Raw genomic sequence first — 22,021 nt, 5'->3', positions numbered from 1 at the left:
ACACTGCCAAGGTATGGGAAACTCTCTACTCTCTCCACAACTGCGCTATCACCAATTGGAAGTTGTGTGGGTGGATTGTCCGATGGTATAAAATACCCAGGCAGGTGCTTAGTTTTGGTGGGACTAATGGTAAGGCCCCACCTCTTAGTGGCAAGCTCCAGGTTCAGCAGCAGCGCCTCCAACTCCTCCTCTGAATGAGCAGCAATTAACAGATCATCAGCATACATAACATGGTTGAGCAATAGGGAGCCATCCCTTGACCGCACCCGGGCATCGATCAGCCTCCCATTGTATCTATACCAAATGGAAATTCCTCCGGTACAGCTATTGAAGGCTTCACGAACTACGTGGTCGAAATAGATGTTAAAAATGTGGAAGTCAGCGGACATCCTTGTCGTACCCCAAGGTGTACAGGGAATGGCTCTGACTCCCGGCCACGTCGTTTTACTCGGGCCCGCTCACCATCATGATGGTCCTTAATGATCGTGAGCAGAGGGTCAGGGACTCCGAAAGCATGAAGAACAACTCAGAGCACAGGCCTACTGATGGTATCATAGGCCTTGACCAGGTCAATAAAGCAGAGATGTAGGTCTTGTTGGAATTCCCTACACCTTTGCTGCAGCAGACGGACAAAAAATATAGCATCTGTGCAGGACTGCCATTTCCTGAAACCGCATTGGGGCTTCACAAGCCTCTCATCAGCGTGCCTAGCAAGGCGATGTTGAATAATCCTTGCCAGGACCTTTCCCAGCACACTGAAGACTGAGATGCCCCTGTAGTTGTTACAGTCTGTGCAGTCTCCATTCTTAAAGAGGGGGATCACCATGGCATCCTTCCATTCCTGCAGAACCCATCCAGTGGTCCAGACTGTTATGATGTAATGTAGGGCAGTCTGTGCACAAATGCCACCCTCCCTCAGCATTTCACTTGGTAGATCATCTCTGCCCGGTGCCTTCCTGGTCTTTGACTCTGGATCGCCTTCAGGACTTCCTCAACAGATGGCACCTCAGCTAGCCACTCACAGGGGGTGACTTCTTCTTCCAATATTTGAGGCACTACAGCCTCAGCAGGGTCATCACCACTTTGTCCCACTTTGTTTTCCAGGCTGAGGGATTTCCCGTCCCCCAGGACCTCACAGAAATGCTCAGCAAATCTGTGAACCTGTTCCTGGGGGTCGGAGATTGGATCACCGTTCTTTCCGCTAATGAGGGTAATAGGTGTGGTGCTGCAGGTTACTTTTTTGATGGAATTAAAGAGCGATTTGTGATCGCGGGCCATTGAGGCAGACTCCATCTCCTCAGCAACCCGCGACCACCACCTATCCTTGCAGCACCTCACGGCTCTCCAAATCTCCGAGCAAAGGCTACGATAAGCCTCCTCATTCTCAGACGTGGGATGCTCTAGCCGATGATAGTGGGCCTGTCGCTTTTTCTCAGCCAGCCTGAAAACCTCCTCTGTCAGCCAGGGTCTCTGGGAAGGTCTGGACCGTGTATCCAAAGCAGCCATTACAGCTGCATGAGCCACAGTCCTAAACCTCGCCCATTTCTTCTCGACATCAGGAGGAGTCGGGGACAATGCCAACCCCAGGCGCAAGCGATGATGAACTTCTCGCTTGCAACTTTCATCAGCTAGCTGAGACCATGCCACTATGGGTTTGAATGGGGTCCTGGGTGTACACCCACCACCGGAGTGGAAGAATGGCAGGCGCATCTTACAGATGACAAGTCGATGGTCAGTGGACAGATTAGCTCCACGGTAGGTCCTGGCATCAAGGACATGGGCCCGCATCCGCTGTTCCATCACTATGTAGTCCATTAGATGTTCTTGCTTGGACCCGGCATGCATCCATGATGTGTGGATGTGCCGATGCCGGAACAGCTTGTTGGTAATTACAAGCCCATGGGCTGCACAAAAATCTAGCAGCCTCCTGCGGTTGTTATTGAGCTGATCTGGCCCATGCCTTCCAATAACTCCAGCCCAGGTGCCAGCATCATGACTAACTCGGGCATTGAAGTCACCCAACAGGATGATTCTATCCCGAGGGGCCACTTTAGCTAGCACCTGTCATTGAAGGCATCTGACTCAGCGGCCTTGACTGCATCCCTCCACGGATGTTCGTCTTCCGTGGAGGCATAAGTAACCATGACCACCACTGCTCGCCTCTGTTTGATGGGAAGGCGAGTCCAAAGTAGCCTGGGGTTTACAGCTTCATCACAACTCACCGCCATGCGCCCACACCCCCTCATTCTTTTGTTCAGAAGAAGAGCCACCCTGTTGTTTGGCAGTCTCCTGTCCCAAGCGGAGGACGGTCCACTCCTCATGGTGGCAGGAGCCAGAGCCGGTCCACCGGACCTCCTGAATACCACCGAGATCCAGGCGGTACTGGTCCAGCTCCCGACAGAGGAGTGGTAGCCTCTCTTCTGCAGTGAGCGTTCGAACATTCCACATGGACACACGTAGTGGTTTTTTGTTGTTTCTCGAGGAGCCCCGAGGGTAAGGATTCAGTCTCCTGGCTCCGCCAAATGGGGTATGGCCAGGAGACATCATAGACGCCTGTCTCCACAGGGCCACCGGCACGAGCCTAGTGCATTTTTTAACTCGTAGTTTAGCAGTAAGTAATTGAAGGTGGAGGGGATACCAGCCCCTCGCACCCATCCAGAGCCCTTATTTGGCCACTGTGGTGGTTACAGATGCCATGAGGGGAATGGCCAATTTAAGTTGGCCTTCCCCCAATGGCACTGCCCACCACAACGTTGCCATCCCGCACCACGAGTAGGTAGGGGGTTGCTTTTGCCGGACACACACACAGACACCACACACAGACACACCACACACAGACACCACACACAGACAGACACCACATGAGTACCTACGAAGGCTGGAACTACACACATACAGACACCACACACAGACACACATAGACACCACACACACACAGACAACACACACACAGCCACCACACACACAGACACCATACAGACACCGCACACACAGACGTGGTGAGGCCTAGTCCCATGCAGAGCCTCCGGACTCGCCTAGATTTCCCAGCCGGCCGAGGTGGCACCTTGGCAGTCTGGGGCTGAGCTGCGACCCCGCACCCCCCCACCCACGACCCCCCCCCCCCCCCCCCGCTCTACAGTAGTTATCAACGGCATATAGTAGTAGCATGTAGCGACTCTATAATAGTAACTACCGACTATAGTAGCATACACTGACTATAGTAGTAACTACTAACTCTACAGTAGTATCTACTGACTCTATAGTAGTAACTACTAACTCTACAGTAGTATCTACTGACTCTATAGTAGTATCTACTGACCATAGTAGTATGTACGGACTGTATAGTAGTGTAATAAAGCTCGTTGAGGCGAATTATGGAATCCGTCCTTTATTCAACTTATGTTACAGTTTACTTCACGCTGCTGATAGGCAGCGTGAGAGGGACAGATAGAGAGACTTACTGCCACGTGGCAACTCGGAGCCCCCCTCCCGCATGGCCCCCTTCCTCTCTTCGTTCCCGTTCTGACCACGTGTCGTTCGTCTCCACCCCTATTTAATACCCGGGTCACGTGGTACGTTTCCGCCAATCTTCGTTAGCCTGCATGGAATCTTCCAGGCTCCCTCGTCAGCTCCCGGGACCACACCCCTGACTCATCTCCCCATTGGCTGTGGCCAAAGCCAGCAGAACCAATCCTTATAGCTGTCACCTTTCCATCACGTCAGGGCCATGCCCCTAGGCTTCCCCCCATTGGCTGTAAACCAGGACCGGCAGAGCCAATCACCATGACGAGTTGTGATACGTCAGTGAGCCGGATATATCCTCATATTACAGTAGTATCTACTGACTGTAGCAGTATTTACTGACCGTAGTGGTATATCCTGTCTGTAGTAGTATGTACTGACTCTATAGTAGTGTGTACTGGCTGTAGTAGTAGCTATACTAACTGTATAGCAGTATGTGCTGGCTGTAGTAATAACTATGCTAAGTATATAATAGTGTAAACTTCTTGACTTTCATGACTGCAGCAATTTATATTGTTTGATTCTTTGGGTGAAGTGACGTAGATAAAAAAAATAATAATAAAAACAAAGTGAATAAATAATCATTAATGAAGTAAAAAAGCATCAAAAACCCCAAAACACTAATGTAGACTGTAGCCTGGTTCTAAATTAGAGTGAGTATACTGGCACTCTATAATGTAGACTGTAGCCTGGTTATTAAATTTGGTGAGTGTTCTGGAAGTCTATAATGTAGACTGTAGCAATGATTGTTAAACTGAATGAGCATTTAATAACCATTATAGATTGCTTGTACACTCACCGAGGCTAAGAACCTGGCTACAGTTTACATTATAGACTGCCAGTACACTCACCCAGCTTAATAACCATCGCTGCAGTGTGCATTATAGACCACCAGTACACTGACCAAACGTAATAAGCAGGCTAGAGTCTACATTATAGACTGCCAGTAAATTCTCTCCGATTAAGAAGCAGGCCACAGTCTACATGAGTGTTTTTTTAGTTATGTATTTTTAAATTAAATTTTTACTATTTTTATTATTATTCTTCTATCTATGTGACTTTACTCTTTGGTTCTTTCAGTAAAGTCACGTAGTTAGAAATAAAATCAAATAAAACAAATTACGACGTTTCGATCGCAACACAAGCGGTCGTCACCAATAATATAGTACTTACCTGACAGTGCAGTGGTGAGGCCTAGTCCCGTGCAGAGCCCCCAGTCTCGCCTATATTGCCCAGCGGATTCGATCGCAACACAGGCAATTGTCTTCAGGTGAGAGAGAGAAAGCTACTGAAACAAGGTCTTATAGAGGCCTGAGATGGGAGTCCCCTCAGGGTAAGAGGGCGGGGCTAGAGATGGTCTCTCTGAGGCTGTGGAAGTGGCCATTGTATTGTGAGAGATTAGCATGTCAATGATGATTCGGTGGCAGATCGAGTAGGACATCCAGCCTGTCAATGCAAAGACATCCAACCTATTGATGCAACTCCGAGAGTCAGCTAACATCGGCAGTAAGGATGGAAACATCATAGCAGGTTAAGACTTTACCTGGTTAATCACATCCTTCCAATTATTGCACAATTGGGACCCATCTTCTCGGTTGAAGTTGTGTCTGTGTTTATATATCTGGATGGTTTAATGGACAAATCTTTGATGATAGGCAGTGGGTTTGCACAGTACCTTAGTCTTGGAAAAATCTATTTCATGTGAGCCCACAGCGTTAAAACAATGATCAACCACAGCCGAAGTATTGGTGCTACTGTGTTTCAGATCTGCCTTGTGTTCACTATCACGGTCCGAGACACCGGGGTATTGCATGTCAGGGATCAATCCTTCACAGATGGGACCAGATTACGATTTTTATGTATTGTGTTGAGCCGAACCTTGAACTTGTGTTTGTTCATGATTTTGGAAATATTTTGGTAACCCCTGCTTTGTATGGCAAGGTGATGGTTTTGATTGGGTCCTCAGATGGTTCCCTCCACAAGGAAACTAAACGACATGTCTAACTGCACAACAGTGTATTGATTTAATTACACAATAGGCACAGAGTATAATTGGCAATTCGCTTCAGAATAAGAATATTTATTTCGACTGGAAGAATCCGATGAGTTATGAAGCTCGTTTTCACAGATGTCTGGTAGGGGCTTGAAAGACATTACGTGACAAACGCCTTTAAAATTTGCCTTATCCGTTTTGATTTGTTTTTCTTCAAAGAAAACATTTCCATTTTTATTACTCCACTTGGTCCAGATTGTGCATTTAAGTCAATGATCTTTGACACATATAATTAATATTGCATTTAATTTCAATAGTCTTCTTTCGTACGGCAGATGTAGATGCAGAGCAAAAACTACAATTTCACACTCAGGTGGTCAAGCCAGATAACCACATCAAAAGCAGCGGAGTGTTTCGCTGTCTCGTTCGTATTTGTGAATCGGCATTGCATATGTTGTAAGGTCTGTTCTGGATGACCACAGTCACGCACTGGAGAGTTTTTAATTTTCCATTTGGGCACCAAGCATTTGCCATGGTTTGTGCAAATGTGGTTTAGGGTGGACTATGAGCTTTGTGGAAGATCAAACCCAGGGGTCCTCTGTATTGGATCTTTCAGAAGGTGTTTGTGAGTCATTTTGAACTCCATTCAGCTCTCCAAGTTTCATCAGGGTTGAATTCGCTTTGTTTAAGGTTAAGTGCATGGGTCCAAAGGGCTTGCATCACTTAAAGCGATGACAGGGGATATTATTGAGGTCCTGATGAGGGTTGCAGCATTGCGGAAGATAGGTGGGGGAGAGTTGTGAAAGTATGAGCAACCAGGGTGTTGGGGTCGACTTGAGGGTTTCGTTGGACATCAACAAGTCTGGTGCACAGTACTTGGCTACGGAGTACACAAGGGCCATCTATTATATCTGTAGCACTGGTGCTGATTCTCCCCAGCTTATGCTTGCCAGTTCCTTGATCAGGTTGATCCTTGTTTTGGTCTTGGCAGCTACCTTTTTCAGATGGTCATGGAAGGTTAGCATACGGTCCAGCTTCACTCCAAGATAGGTTGGAGTGGGATTGTGTCACAGTATTGCCACTGATCACTATATCAATTGTGATATTACTAAATGCTGGGTATGACATTACGTCCCTTGCATATGGCATTGTCGCCTCAAGGTCTCTAAGATCTGGGGATGCAGCACATCTCTGTGTTCCCGATTTTTTTTCCGGTTTAGCTCTCAGGCTCTAGAACTCTCTTCTGTGAGCTATCAGGATCTATGAGTCTGTGGACATTTTCAAAATACGTCTAAAAATGTATTTATACACTTCCATTTCTTCAAGGTGATACAAATAACAGAAGATGAGAGAGAAAAGACTGCTGTAGTTCGGTTATGTGGAGAGACAACATAAAATGATGTGGGTCAGAAGGTGCAAGTGATGCAAGTGGAAGGAAAGAGATCAAGAGGAAGGCAGAAGTAGAGGTGGGGCGATGTGGTGCGATTGGACATGGTAGCCCGAGGAGCGGAAAGAGAGATGGGACAGGACAGTGTGGAGAAGCTTGACAAGGACAGTGGACCCCACATGAGTGGGGCAAATGCGTGGAAGAAGAAGATAAATGTTTTTAGCATTTCATTATTTTTTCTTAGTTGAATGAGTTATTTTACTGCTGTTTCTCATACAGCCCTTTGATCATTATTATACTGCAACTGGTGATGGCGTTCCCTAAACACTGTTGAGGAAAGCAAGGGGAAAAACCTCTTGTTATATTCCATAAATACAGCCCATAAGGCCTAGTAGGGAGTGAGGTGTTGTGAGGTAAGGGGGGGCAGTGGGATGGATAGGATGAATGGAACTTGAACCAAGAACGTGCCTTTGCACAGAACCAGAGGTTGACACCACTATACTATTTAAAACATATGTGACCAAATGTATTTGTTAAAAAAAACGAAATAGTAATTCTGATGTTTTTAAACCCAACTTAGATAATAATCTTGTTTTGGTTAATAAGGTGCAATTAGTGACCACTCCATGTAATCATCTAATGCTAGACTCAATGCCTTGTTTATAATTTATGGCTGACAGGATCATGTTGAATAATATCTCCTTTAAAATGAAGTGATTTGTTAAAAAAACTATTTGTAATTCCACGCTTGTTAACAATGCATTGTTGGTTTGTTTCCCAACAGGTCGTGTCAATCGGCCAGGTGCTAGAGGCTGGTGTGGCTCGCTTTCCACAATTTACGCTGACTCCCTCAAGTGCCTGGGGTCCTGTAGTCTTCATCATCGTATATTATGGAACAGACGATGGATACATCGTCCATGAAAGTGTACAGCTGAGGGTGCAGGATTTGGAGAACAAGGTGAGGCTAGACCATGCTGGACTGCTTCTCTCAAGTGCCATACTCACTTAAGAGACATGGCCGAATGGTAGGGAGTTTGGTGCTTGTTTCAGAGCTTCGCAAGTCAAGCCTAGCGGCTGCCATATTTAACGTTGCAGGTGTACTATCCATTAGTACATGCCAACCGCTTTATAATGGGTGTTAATTTCCTTGTGACTTTATTTTAAAGAGGCCACGTGTACTAGCATCATTGTCCAAATTTGATCAATTATAAATTATCTCATTGGGAAATCACTATTTACAACATCATGTGCCTATTGGCATAATAATGCCCATTTATTGGCTGGTTCTGCATGCAACTTGTGATGCACAGGAACAGCTGTAACTGGGAATTCCCTTGATTAGACTGCAGGAAAAACGTAGAATGTCGAGGAGATATGTGATGTTAAGGTGATTTGAGTTGCTGAGACATTTTTGCCTTGTATAAATTAAATCCGTATTCTTACAAGGTTATAATTAACATCAACCTTTATGCCTTAAGACCAGTCCTTGGCATTGGGATCATCTCGAGAACATTTTATCAGGTCTCATCCTTGGCTTGGGGAGTGTGACTCTGGTCTGAAGACTTGGCTTAGAGATGTAACGGTGTACATTATGCAGGAGACGAGTTGACGGAGGCAACACGTATTTTTTTTTTATAAAACTCTACAGTAACAGTCAGCTATACAGCCTAGGAACACAGCCTACGGCTACACGTGCGTGACACTGGCTACGCTCTCAGGTCCTCCGGCTATGTAATTCCTAGAGGAGGCTATCTGACCCGACCTAGCCAGGGTATGGGTCCCAACCACTGGCCCATCGGACCTGGCCCTGATAAGGGCGTCGGGCGGGGGGTTCCCAGGATCTCACCACTGAGCCACACAGTCCCGGCCCTGATAACGGCGGCGGGGCTAGGGGTCCCATGGTCCTATCTAGCTTGCTCCGTCTTCCTTCTTCACTGGCTCCAACAACTCCCCGAGCTCTCTTGCGCACCGCCCTATATACGCCCCTGCTCCCGAGGGGCGGGGCTGTATGCGGACGTCGATGTAGCCACCCCATGCACGGACCGTGATGTAGACACCGGCTACATAATGGCTCGCTACACCCCGGTACGTACCACCTCTACATCACCCCCCCCCCCCCCTGCATAGCTCGCAGCCGGCCCGGCTGCAAAAACCTTATGCAATAAAGAACACATCCAAAAAGCAGAACCATGTGTGTGTCCCGTAACAACAATAACACAACAATTAACAACAACAACAACCGAACGCCCCTATAAATAACCCAACCCTCCAACACTCAACAACAAAAACATATATACAATGTCAAAGAAAAAAAAACGACATTACGCCATCCCGTGACCCATGCCCATGACCCCACACGCCCAAGCGAAGCGGGACATCCAGACAGTCAAAAGGGGCTGCTCCGACATGGCAACCTGGCGGATCCGGCCGCACGTCACGAGAAGTGGCATAATTTAGCGCGAGTCCGCTTGGCCGGTCCGTCATACGGAATAGGGCATGCTTGTCCGACAGGCGGCCCAGGTAGCCCTGGAAGGCTCGGACCGGGTTCCCCGGTTCCGCACGTGCTCCGGGGATCCGGCTGCTGGCGTTCGGAGGCCGTCAATTCCGAGGCACCGGGGACTGTTGGGACGACTTGGGACCTTGGGCGTCGTCCAGCCGAGGTCCTGTAGCGCGTTGACGTGGAGCCCGGCACCCAGAAGCAACGTGGCCTCGAAGGCCGCAGTTGTAACATGTGACGAGAGCCGTCGCTGATTTCGGTTGCTCCAGCTTGCGTGGCGTTCGCAGGGGCGAACGACCTCCAGACCTCCAGTCCCCCGACCGTGCCGTGGCGAAGTAACAGTCAGCTATACAGCCTAGGAACACAGCCTATGGCTACGCGTGCCTGACACCGGCTACGCTCTCAGGTCCTCCGGCTATGTAATTCCTAGAGGAGGCTATCTGACCCGACCTAGCCAGGGTATGGGTCCCAACCACTGGCCCATCGGACCCGGCCCTGATAAGGACGTCGGGCCGGGGGTTCCCAGGGTCTCACCACTGAGCCACACAGAGTCCCGGCCCTGATAAGGGCGGCGGAGCTAGGGGTCCCAGGGTCCTATCTAGCTTGCTCCGTCTTCCTTCTTCACTGGCTCCAACAACTCCCCGAGCTCTCTCGCGCACCACCCTATATACCCCCCTGCCCCCGAGGGGCGGGGCTGTATGCGGACGTCGATGTAGCCACCCCATGCACGGAACGTGATGTAGACACCGGCTACATAATGGCTCACTACACCCCGGTACGTACCACCTCTACAGAGACACCAGCCTTAACATTTACCTTAGCAGAGAGGATCTGGCTTTGGATGGATTTGACACTGGCCTTGACCTAAAAGGCTTCCAGACGTTGCCTTGGGCTGGACTCATGTCTCTCAGTCTCAAACTCAGCCGCAGATTCTGGTTTTGAGCATACAGTATCTCTTGGGTTCCAGCCTTGAGTCCAAGAATGATTAGCACATGCCATGTGTTGTCCTGACTGGCGGACACAACTTGACTTAATTGTCACTTTCACAGGTGGAGGTGAAGTGGAGCACAACAACAGCCCAACCTGGGACTAGCGTGAGCCTGCAAGTCACAGCCTCTGACCCCCAGTCATTTATTGGCGTCATTGCGGTTCCAGCAAATTTATTTAGAGACTACCCAAGCCAGTTCTCCTCTCTCCTGGTGAGATACGGAGGTCACTGTTATCATGCACTCTTCATTCTACAGTAGATGCATTCAAGTGATGACTATTTACTTTCAAGTGTGAAATGCCCGCAGTTGTATGATAGCAAATGTGCATTCTACCTATCGCCAGAAAAGGCAATTTGTATGGGGATGCCAGTTATTTTTTTCCCCTGGACACGTTATTGAACCCCAATCTACGTTGTATGCTTACATGATGCTTGGTGTGACAACCACACTTATTTGCCAACCGTGCTAATCTGAGAATTGTAATTACAATTGGACTTGGGTTTTGTAGACTATGAAAAACACTTTGACTCAGAAGAAATTGAGGCAGTCATCCAAGCTCTCACAAACTAAGACCTAAGTAAAACATATTTATAAATAAAATTTCAAAATAGAACAGCCACACTAAGATTACATGAAGAAAGTATAAAAATATATATTAAAAGCAAAGTCAGTCAAGGAGAAGTTGATGAGTTACATTTAAATATATTTAATTATTTTTACTGGATACATGAATACATTTACATTGAAAGTATTAGCCATTTCATATTTACTGAATACATTAATCATAATGTTGAATGGGAATAGCAGCAGCATAATGTAGGAACTGGATAAAATAGGAAATTTAGTGGACAAGTGTGCTAGGTTTATTTCCAATAATAATTCCTGCTTCTTTGATGATGTCCACAGTTATACCACTATTCATACTGCATAATGACATATTTACTTGTTCAAGTGTGCCATCTGGAACTGGTTCCGCTTCATCTGAGAGATGATCATGTTCTCGTGCTATTTGACTTGTTTTGCGAAAGAGACATACATACCATGCTTCCACTAATTTGAATATTCTATCATGAGTTATGGGGGGTATTTCTGAGTGGAAATATGGGAAAAAATATTCCATTGACCTCATTTTGCTTTTGAATATTCTGAGTTTAAGACTATGTTATCTCTTAACTGCCTAAGCATATTTCTACCCACTTTTAATGCACTCTATCCCATAGGCATATACATGCTTTATCTAAACTTAGCTATGCCCTTTATCTGGCTATACTGAATTGCAACTCACATCACACCAATCTGTGATCACTTTTTGTGTTGAATTTGTTCACAACAGAGACATCTCTGACAATCTGGGGTTCAGCCATTAGAAACTTGTCAATCGCATTCCTCAACCCACCATATTGGCTTCTATGTGTTCATTTTATAGGATACGGTGTAAATTATTTTCATGGCTTTCCTGTTTATAAACTCTAGTAGATGCTCACTTCCCTTATCCCTCACTTCATTATTGTAAGGTAATTTATTTCATTCATACATTTTCTCTGTTCTGTTAATGTTGGAACATACATATTTGAATGATCTTTAACTTGTCGTGTTTTGAGAGCCTTATTGTAATCTTGATAACTTAATCTGATTAATTATTGAACACTGAAACCTTGAAGATTAACAATCTCACTTTTCCATACATGTCCTACCCTTTTTATAGTACTATTTTAATACATTTACTGCCCCATGTCTCTCATGAGTAAACCTTCATTGACATATTCCCATCTTATACCTCTCTTACACATCTCTCTGCTATCTGTTTTTACTGTCTACATCGAGCACCACTCATCATGTTCGTCAATATGGCTCTATATGCTAAAACTTGACACCCCTGCTGTTAACTGCTATAAAACCAAACCTCAGAAGTCTAAGCAACAATTTTGCAAAAGCCACGGGATCTAGCAAAAGGAAGTGATGGTGAGATGAAGTTCCATGAACTATATTGGCTATGATGACCTCCCTACCTTGCATGAAATGATGCATGGTGAGTTAGTTTTGATAAACGTTATTTACTTGTTGTCTCTCCCAACAGTATCAATATCAATACTATGATTATAATTATTACTGGTGGTGGACAAGCAACATATTTGAGGTAATGTTTGCATCTGCAGCTGTACCAGTAACACATTTATTGATTCCTCTGAATTATGTGCAAAGAACTACTGACACAGTTGCAATTGTTGACATTGACAGGCTAGGTAGACAATAAAAAAATCATTTTTAATTATTCGCTCATGAAATATGTTTAAATCTTACTGTTTGTTGCTTAGGCTGCTGGGCTGAGCTATGTGACTAATGGAAACATGGACTACTGGAGTAAGTATTAATTAGGTTGTGCAGTGATTAACGTCCGTGCCGAGTCTAACGGAATTCACTGTAAATCTACACACCTAGATCCAAATATATACCTGGCTTTAACCCATGATCTTCCCAATATGTATAATTACATAATTTATGTTGGGGAAATGTTTTTGCTTAATGCGGCAATTTTTCAGGAACAAATCTGTTGTGTTAAACAAGGAATTGATTGTTAAAAAAACCCTCTATTATGGATGATATTGGTCGTGAAAGCCTACGTGTTAAACTGAAGGAATTGCAGGAATACGATTACTTTGCCGACGGACTACACTTACATGTGTAGTGACATAGAATCAGTCACGTAGCGCTGGCTGCTGGCAGGGAAGGAGATCTGCAGCTCACAGCGGCCCTGACTGACATCAGGGCAGGTGATAGACCACAGAGGGATCTAGGGAAGGGTCACGGAAGGGGCACACCGAGAACCCGCTAGTAGATTCCAGAAGGGGGTGTGGCCGGGGGCGGAGCCAATCCACGCTGACAGTATAAGAGGGGCCCTGGGAGGAGACCTCGAGGCTGTCGTGTGGAGTGGGATCCCTGTCGTGCTGCTGGAGTCTTCACCGTCATCTCCTTCTTCACTATCTCGGCATCGCCAGTCAGGCAGTCTACCAGCTGTCCTGACTGGGAACTGTGGTTACTAAGTGTTACTGTCAGGCCGTGTTCATAAACAGAGTGCCTCCTATTCTTAGTGTCTCTGAGTCAGTCACGACACATGTAAAAAGTTTGTGGATAACAGGAAGCAATTTTGCAATTGAGGATGGAAAAAATGCAGATTATCCGGGATAATGGGATGTAGAGAACAGACGTTTTCACATACTCTTGATTTAACAGATAAAAGTTGCATGTACTAGGGCATCGGTTAGATGAGTTCTGTATAACCACACATTTCCTCATCTGCACCCCATTCTTAGATAAACCACCTGTAAATAATGGAAAATCAAGGAAATTGGAAAATCGCTTACTCAATGATGGACTTCTGGATACCTGGTTTTGGCAGAATGGTGTCCTAGGGTAAGTATTATTTGTGTGTATCGCACCCCAGAATGCATGTACTGAGGTTAAACGAAGTTAGGGCATTGCTTATATTTTCACCAACTCTATAGGTCCAAGTAGCAGTGTCTATTGTATTGGAACAAAATCTGGGTGAATCTTAAGCGATCATTCAAATGGGGTCACATGATTGTACGGTTGGCGTATTAAATACGTTTCTCAACAGTTTTTATTGTTTCCTTAAATATTTGGTTTATAAACGTGTTGCTTAAATATGAATACATTTTTAAATGAAAGGATTGGATGTCACGTCTCTTAAAGGTCAGACAAGACAATCACATTCACAGCCACTGCCCCTGAAATCAACTCCCACTGGATTGCCGTTGCCTTTTCCATATCAAACACAAGTGGATTATCGGTGGATTATACCAGCACTCCGGTATGTATGCGTTATTTCCTCAAACCCCTTCTCTCATGACATTTACTTGTTTTTATCATCATCATCAGCCTGACTAACTTACTGCTGGATAAAAACCTCCTCATTGTCGCCATCACGTACGATTCTGTAATGTAACACACTTTAACTTATCGTACGTGGAGTGGGTAGATGGGACACCCACTGTCCCACGTTTTTCTGTGACCTTTCCATCATTTTTTCTCCTGCACCTTGGCTATGAATTTCATTCAAAATTTCCGCAACCAAAATCCCACCCTGAAGTGAATTTGGACGTTGTACTCAATGTGCTCATGTGGGGGGGATAAAAATTGACTTTGCTTTTTTAGGATTAACAGGCGACAGCCAAATCTTGCTGTCAGCCAAATCTGGCTGTCGCCTGATGAAGCTACTTGATATTACTGGCGACACGTCGTACTCAGATTGTAAATGTTGTGGCTTGGCTCTCCAACACACCGGTGTGCTGTACTAGTGACGAATTGGCATGTTCTGTTTACGCGACAACCCTTACTAGTTGGCTGTGTCGGGTGGTGGCAGGTTTTAAAGACACATTTATATATTTACGCGATCTAACCCAAAAAACCTTTTATGTATGGTCATTGTTATTCTTTGGTTATTTCGGTAAAGTCACGTAGATATAAAATAATAAAAATAATACAATTACTAAATTTAATTAAAAAAAACTAAAACTCACGACGTTTCGATCGCAGCACAAGCGGTCGTCATCAGGCAGAGAGAAATGGGCGGCAAACCTCCAACTGCAACTGTTTATAAAGGCTTGAAATGGGTGCAGCCCAAGTGTCAGAAGGAGTGTGGACAAGTGCTGCGGGGCAGCCTGAGTGGACGAGCCAAAGCTGTGAGTGGGTGGGGCACAAGAGCTGTGGAGCCAGCCCTTAGCGGCGAGCGGTGCAGTCCAAGTGTATCAGCAGTATGGGAGGGGGCAGGCAATGCTAATGCAGGAGAAGACAAAGGGGGAGAGAGAGGGGCGGAGCACGAGGAGAGAGAAGGGGCAGAGATAGGTGGAGAGAGAGGGGGACAGACAGGGGGGGAGAGAGGGGGCAGAGATAGTGGGAGGGGACACAGACAGGGGGCAGAGATAGAAAGTGAGAGAGGGGGGAGAGATGGTGGGGGTATTGCACCTCACTCCACACATCCACAATGCTGACGGTGGAGGTTGACAAGAAATTACAAATCAAGTCATTATCCAAAGTGGTTGATGACATAAATTGTGTCTGTGTCAATATATGTGGATGGCTTCATGAAAGAATCTTTGTTGATAGCCAGCAGGCTTACAAAGTACCATAGTTTTAGAGAAATCAATTTTCAAACATGGTAGGACCAATACTTCTGCCGTAGCTGATCATTATTTTAATGCGGCTGGCTTACACGATATTTATTTCTCAAAAACGATGGTACTTTGCAAGCCTACTGGCTATCAACAAAGATTTGTTCATGAAGTCATGCACATATGTAGACAGACAATTTCAAATGAGAAGACGGTTATGAACTCGGCAATCATTGGAAAGACGTTAACAACCACTTTAGGTCATGACTTCGTTTGTAATTTCTTGTCAACCTCCAACGTCAGCAGTGTGGATGTGTGGAGCAAGGCGCAATGCTCCCCATCTCTCCCCCCTCTCTTTCTCCCTATCTCTATCCCTTCTCTCTCCCCCTATCTCTACCCCCCCCCCTCTCTCTCCCCCTTATATCTCTACTCCTCGTCTCTCTCCCCTCATATATCTACCCCCTCTCTCCCCCTCTATCTCTCCCCTCCTCTCTCTCTCCCCTGCCTCTGCCCCCTGTCTCTCCCCCTTTGTCTTCTCCTGCATTTCCTGCCCCGCCCATGCTGCTGACACACTTGGACTGCGCCGCTCAGGGCTGGCTCCACAGCTCTTGTGCCCCGCCCACTCACAGCTTTGGCTCGTCCACTCAGGCTGCCCCGCAGCACTTGTCCCTACTCCTTCTGACACTTGGGCTTGCACCCATTTCAAGCCTTTATAAACAGTTGCAGTTGGAGGCTTGCCGCCCATTTCTCTCCATCTGATGACGAACGCTTGTGTTGCGATCGAAACGTCGTGAGTTTTTGGTTTTTATTATAAAAATTGTTTTACTAATTTTTCTTTTAATATTTTCCATCTACGTGACTTTACCGAAAGAACCAAAGAATATGAATTCCTGCAGTCACGAAAGTTCTAAATCAAAATGTATGCTTATTGTTGTCAGTTTGAAGTGACCTCACCATTGCAAGTCACCATAAATTTACCCAGCGTTACATTTCTTGGAGAAGAGTTCATTGTGGAGGCAACAGTTTTCAACAAGCAGACACAGACAGCTCAGGTAACAATGAGGCACCTTTAAGATCAATTAACACATTTGAAGTTTCACAAACCTTGGCACTCAACATTGTGAATTATAATTTAAAATAATTATAAATGTATAGTATATAAATAACGTTTCGGTACTTATGCCTCTTCCAAGACTTGGTCAGCATGGAAGAGGCCAAATGTAGTACCGGAACGTTACATCGATTATCCGGTGCCTTTGGGGGGAGGGGGAGCCGGATTTAAAAATAAACGCCGGATAATCACATTATTTAAAAAGATCTAATTTTTTCACATTCTTGATTGACATGTTTTTACGTGTTATGTTTTTTTTGTGTTTCAAATGTATGCGGTGAAATTGGCATAAATAAACATACAAATAGACACAAATAAATACCCTGTACGAAGTTACTGTATTTACTGTACCGTATTTACCATTCCAATCTCGAAGACTTTGCATGGGGTGATGTATATGCATGCAGTATTTTCATTTTTTCGAATTATACGTAGTGTATAATGCACTTTATATAATATTTAACACTGAAATCAAGCATGGCTACTTTTTTCGTCACGCACATGGTGCCGATCACCGGACTGGCTACGGCCTTTAGAGCGGTTTTGCCAGTTTCGCCGGATCGGTCGTGGGACAGCCAGATAATGTTGGAAACTGGATAATCGATTATCAACTGTGCTCTCTAGAGGGGCCCGATAGCGCTTTCTCCAGAGGAGGCATTTCTGCCAGCAGTGGTGTGCACAAGCAATCGCAGGGCTTACGTTTATCTTTAATTGTTTTAATTAATTATAGTGTTTTATTGTGAGAATCATTTTAATCTGATCCTGACGTTATTCCTCCCATTATGCATTTACCTATTGATTTCTAGGTCCTTGCAAAACTGATGGAGAATGAAACTTCACGATTATGTTCCAAAGCAACGGTCTCTCCCCCAATGAACGAAGCTTGAATGTGTCCGGTCAGAATTCTGCCACTGCCTTCTTCCCTGTGTCTCTGAATGTTGACGGCAAAGTTTCCTTCGCTGTAGTTGTCTCCTACCAAAATGTGGATTACACAGTGGTGGGATACACATTGGTCAAGGTAAGTGTGTGCTAGTGTGCGTGCATGTTCTCAGATACAGCTGCAATGGGGCCATGTGTTGTCTGCAGTGATTGAAAATTGGGTTGTGTCAATCATGCCATGAAGGCATGGCTTGTGAAGGGAGCACTGAAAGGGAATAATGGCTCATTCCACTTCGTTTCATGTGGGAATTCAGTCCTTCCATTTAGTAATAATTTGCAAAATTTCTGTTAATACTTAATAAACAAATCATGATTGTTGAAATTTGATAAGCAACCATGCATATAAAAACAGCAACCAAATAATAAGAATGACAGTTACATTGATCAGTCACACCAAGGAGGGAGTTGTTAGAATTAGTATGGCCCCCCTTCTTAAAAGAGAGTCTACATCCTTCCAATCTGTGATACCAGTCTTATGGTACAGTTAGCTGTGATTATGTCAACACAATTGCCACCCACCCTCAACCGTTCTCTTGGGACGTAAGCGCTGCCCAGCACTTTATCTGGACTTAGGTTCTGTATTTCCCTTCACACTTCCTCAACATATGGCACATTAGCCAGCCACTCACAGGGAGCACCTACTTCCTCCAATATTCGAGGCATGGTAGCCCCATTAAGGTCAACTCTACCTTGCCCCAAGTTATCTGAGATGAGGGGTTTCCTCTCCTCCAAGATCTCACAAATATCCACAGATACCTGCAAACCTGTTACTGGGGTTCCAAGATCGGATCACTGCCCTTGTTTTATTTATTTCTAAAAACACATATCAGGGACCCACTATTTCACAACTTAATGTGAAACACTAGAAATAATAGCATACTAGGGGTATTCCCATCCAATCAGAGAATTTGCAACACATGTATGTTCACATTAACCAATCCGCAAATACAACCGAAACACCATTTGTGATGCACAATAAGTTTACTTCCACCTCCACCAATTTGGTTCATTACATCACACGCAAACACTGTGGCCTTCACTACATTGGAGAAATGGCCAAATGCCTCGATGATAGTTTCATGCAACATCTTCTGTCAGAATTTTTTGTTTCATGGGTGTACCTCACATTAATTGTATCAGACTTCTCTACCTCAGGAATGTAGGACACTTACATTATTTTATTGAAATGGTGATTGGGCCCAGGAATGTATTTCTGGAAGGATTGTGCCTTGTTCACACAAGACCAAACCTTCCAACAATGCAAGGTGACAGCAACATTTTATAATTTGAACATAAACTAGTTTACATCGTAATTCATTTTGAAAATTGTAGGGTTTGTCCCGTACTTAATGTATATTATTCGGTAACTATTAATCTGCCTGTTTAAAACTGCACATCAGATTTTGGTGTATTATCATCAGGTCCTATGGTGTTAAGTGCAGTCTGCAATCCCTGTTATCTCTCTGGCCTCCTTTTGTATATGCTGTGAACAAGGGCTGTTGTCTGAATGTATCGTATTATTTATTTATTTTAAGGCCGTGTTGTCGAATTTTCTTTCTCAATGTCTGACAAGTGGTGTAATCTTTTGTGTCGTGTTTTCCCATCATGCAGTACCCAGGCTTCCCACAAACGTACTCGGAGAGTGCCCTCCTCAGCCTTTATGATAATACAAATTTCACAAGATCATTTGTGTTCAACTTCCCACCCAACATCGTACAAGGAAGCAGTTCAGCCGTCCTTTACATCTACGGTACATGTCCATTGGACACCATGCCGATTAATTCTCACAGATATATCTAGATTGCTATTGTTGGTGTTTTTGCTTGTATATGATTCTACATCAGGGCTGACTACAAGATTTTTCTGAGTATTGCCATAGTTGGATAAATAATGGGAAATTGCTTTGCCATGTAATAAAGAACTATAAATGGAATATGTATGCGTTAACTTTATAAATTGTGTTATTTGTTGTTAGCAAATACGTAATGAAAATTGAGCCATCTGGTAGCAGCATATGACCACGTCTGAATAATAAAGTGTGATTACATGCAAAACATCAACTAGATAGGTGGATTTATATGAATTAGGTGCAGATGAGCCAGCCACAAGTAAGTCAATGGTATCCACAAGTATTCAGTAGCTACTGCTCAGTGCTCCACCAACCACCACATCAGGTAATGAGCTCCAATAACAATTCCCAGGAATACTCAGATAGTTTATGGATGAACAAGTTATTTGTAGAGTACTAAAGCGCAACTGTGGCTTTAAGCAGTGGCCTTGACATGCGCTTGTGTGAAACGTGCAGGAGACATCATTGGGCCCTCCCTCACTGGGCTGGACCAGCTCATTCAGATGCCGTACGGCTGCGGGGAGCAGAACATGATCAACTTTGCACCGGGAATCTACATCCGGATGTATCTGGACGTGTCCCACCAGACAACGCCAGATATCGCTGTTAAATCCTTGAATTACATGAATTCAGGTAATGTAACATGTTTGAATTGTTATTAGTGGGCTGTTGTATAGCAGATAGTCTGTTGCTCGTCATTCCAGTATCCCCACTTCCGCAAATTGACTTGTGAACTGCTGAATCCGTTCGAAGGTGATATAAAAAATTCAGGTTCACCCATCATTCTATGTGCCAGCGGCGAGATGTTCGGTGACAATGCATTTTTATACCCTTGGTAATTTTGTTTCAGTTGAGTTTCAGTTGTGTAGCAGTCGGTAGTTTTTCGAAGCGGTGCCATTGTGGCTCGGAAGCTTTTCTGTGATTAATTTTCACCCTGGAAGGGTAACAACTATCGTTTTATGTATGACAATAATAGGAAAACTCATGAACCAGATGGAATAGCCGTGGACATTATAAAAAAAAGCAGAATCAGTGATCTCATTAAATGTTCAATTATTGTCCTATTAAACAAGTGAGACAAACCTAACTTTTCATTGATGCTATCTTGGCAGTGGTTCATTAGCACAAATAGTGTCTGGATTGTATATTGTTTGGTTGTCTATCATCTTTGTAAACTATTGATACATATGTAATGCGAGCGTAAATGGGGTTTGCTGCTGGGCTCTGGCCCAATCACACGGCCCGGGGTATTGGGGGGCGGAGCCCAGTATGGGGGGCGTGTGGGAGGGGCCGCCGTTCACCTCGGGTCCAATTGGAAGCGAGGTGAATGGGGGTGGAGCCAGCAGGGCAGTAGGGGAAGGCCGGATCTGACGATCCGGAAGGGGAGGAGTCAGGATCACGTGGGGAACAGGATATAGGGGGGAGCCCGGAAGGGATTGGGGTCAGTTGCGGGAGTAAGGAGGCTGAGCCACGTTGGGTGGCCGGAGGGGATCCGCGCCATCGGCCACGTGGCCGAAGGACCTTCACGCCGTCGGCCAGCGGTGTGCGGAGTGAGGGAGTGGAGGAGCTATTGGAGGAGCGCGCGTGAGCTCGCGCGAGGAGACGCTGGTCCGCTATCAGGACCAGCGGGGTGCGAGGAAGAGCGGAGGAGCTGACAAGGGAGCGCGTGCGGGGCGCGCGCAAGGAGACGCTGGTCCACGGTCAGGACCAGCGGGGTGCGGAGAAAGAAACTAAAAAGACCAACGGAGATCAGCAGTGCCTGACGAAGTCTTTTAATACACATATGACAGAAGGCTAATCATTCTCTAATTCTTCAAATTACAAAATCTCATCATGGGACCTCCTTTGCCAGTACCAAAATATGAGAATAGGTGTCTCCTTTTTGTCTGGCAACAAAACAAGTGATTGTTTTTTTACCCTTCTATCTGGCAAGAAAACTGACACATTTTTTACAAGGAGTCATGTTTACATAGACCACAATACCTGCGGTCATAATGCAAACAAAAAACATAACTCTGATAATGTGCACTGTCCTTGAAGTTGATTGGTCCACACCCGAGACAGCTTTCCTTAGAGCCTAGTCCCACATCGGTTGGACCAGATGACGCCAAAAGGCGCACAACTCAAAGACAATGCACAATCAGATTATGAGAGCTCGGGGTAAGCATTTACACCATTGGAACCTCATTTGCCAGTAAAAAATATGATAATTTGTTTTTTATCCTTCTATCTGGCAACAAAACTGACACCTTTTTTTTTGGCGTCATCTGGTCCAACCCATGTGAGACTAGGCTCTAAGGAAAGCTGTCTCGGGTGTGGACCAATCAACTTCAAGGACAGTGCACATTATCAGAGTTATGTTTTTTGTTTGCATTATGACCGCAGGTATTGTGGTCTATGTAAACATGACTCCTTGTAAAAAAGGTGTCAGTTTTGTTGCCAGATAGAAGGGTAAAAAACCAATTATATTTTTTACTGGCAAATGAGGTTCCAATGGAACAAAACAAGTGTTAAGATGTTAAAACACCAAACTGAAACTTTTTACAAGGAATCATGTCTGCATTAACCACAATACTTGTGGTCAGAATGCAAACAAAAACATACT

At 45.1% G+C, this 22,021-nt stretch overlaps 1 protein-coding gene across 1 annotated transcript in view; it reads left to right on the top strand.

The window, feature by feature from the left end:
* LOC144722909 (CD109 antigen-like) overlaps positions 1–22,021 on the top strand; it is a 59,660-nt gene that overhangs the window by 22,217 nt on the left and 15,422 nt on the right. The window contains 11 exon segments of the mRNA XM_078601326.1: positions 7,687–7,860; positions 10,449–10,598; positions 12,466–12,525; positions 12,704–12,749; positions 13,700–13,799; positions 14,100–14,217; positions 16,456–16,569; positions 17,435–17,459; positions 17,462–17,646; positions 19,179–19,317; positions 19,873–20,049. Coding sequence (XP_078457452.1) covers positions 7,687–7,860; positions 10,449–10,598; positions 12,466–12,525; positions 12,704–12,749; positions 13,700–13,799; positions 14,100–14,217; positions 16,456–16,569; positions 17,435–17,459; positions 17,462–17,646; positions 19,179–19,317; positions 19,873–20,049 — 1,288 coding nt within the window.

This window comes from Lampetra planeri, chromosome 16, assembly GCF_965212315.1.
Source record: "Lampetra planeri chromosome 16, kcLamPlan1.2.h2, whole genome shotgun sequence".
In the NCBI taxonomy this organism is placed as follows: Eukaryota; Metazoa; Chordata; class Hyperoartia; order Petromyzontiformes; family Petromyzontidae; genus Lampetra; species Lampetra planeri.
This window is presented reverse-complemented; position numbering and strand designations above follow the sequence as displayed.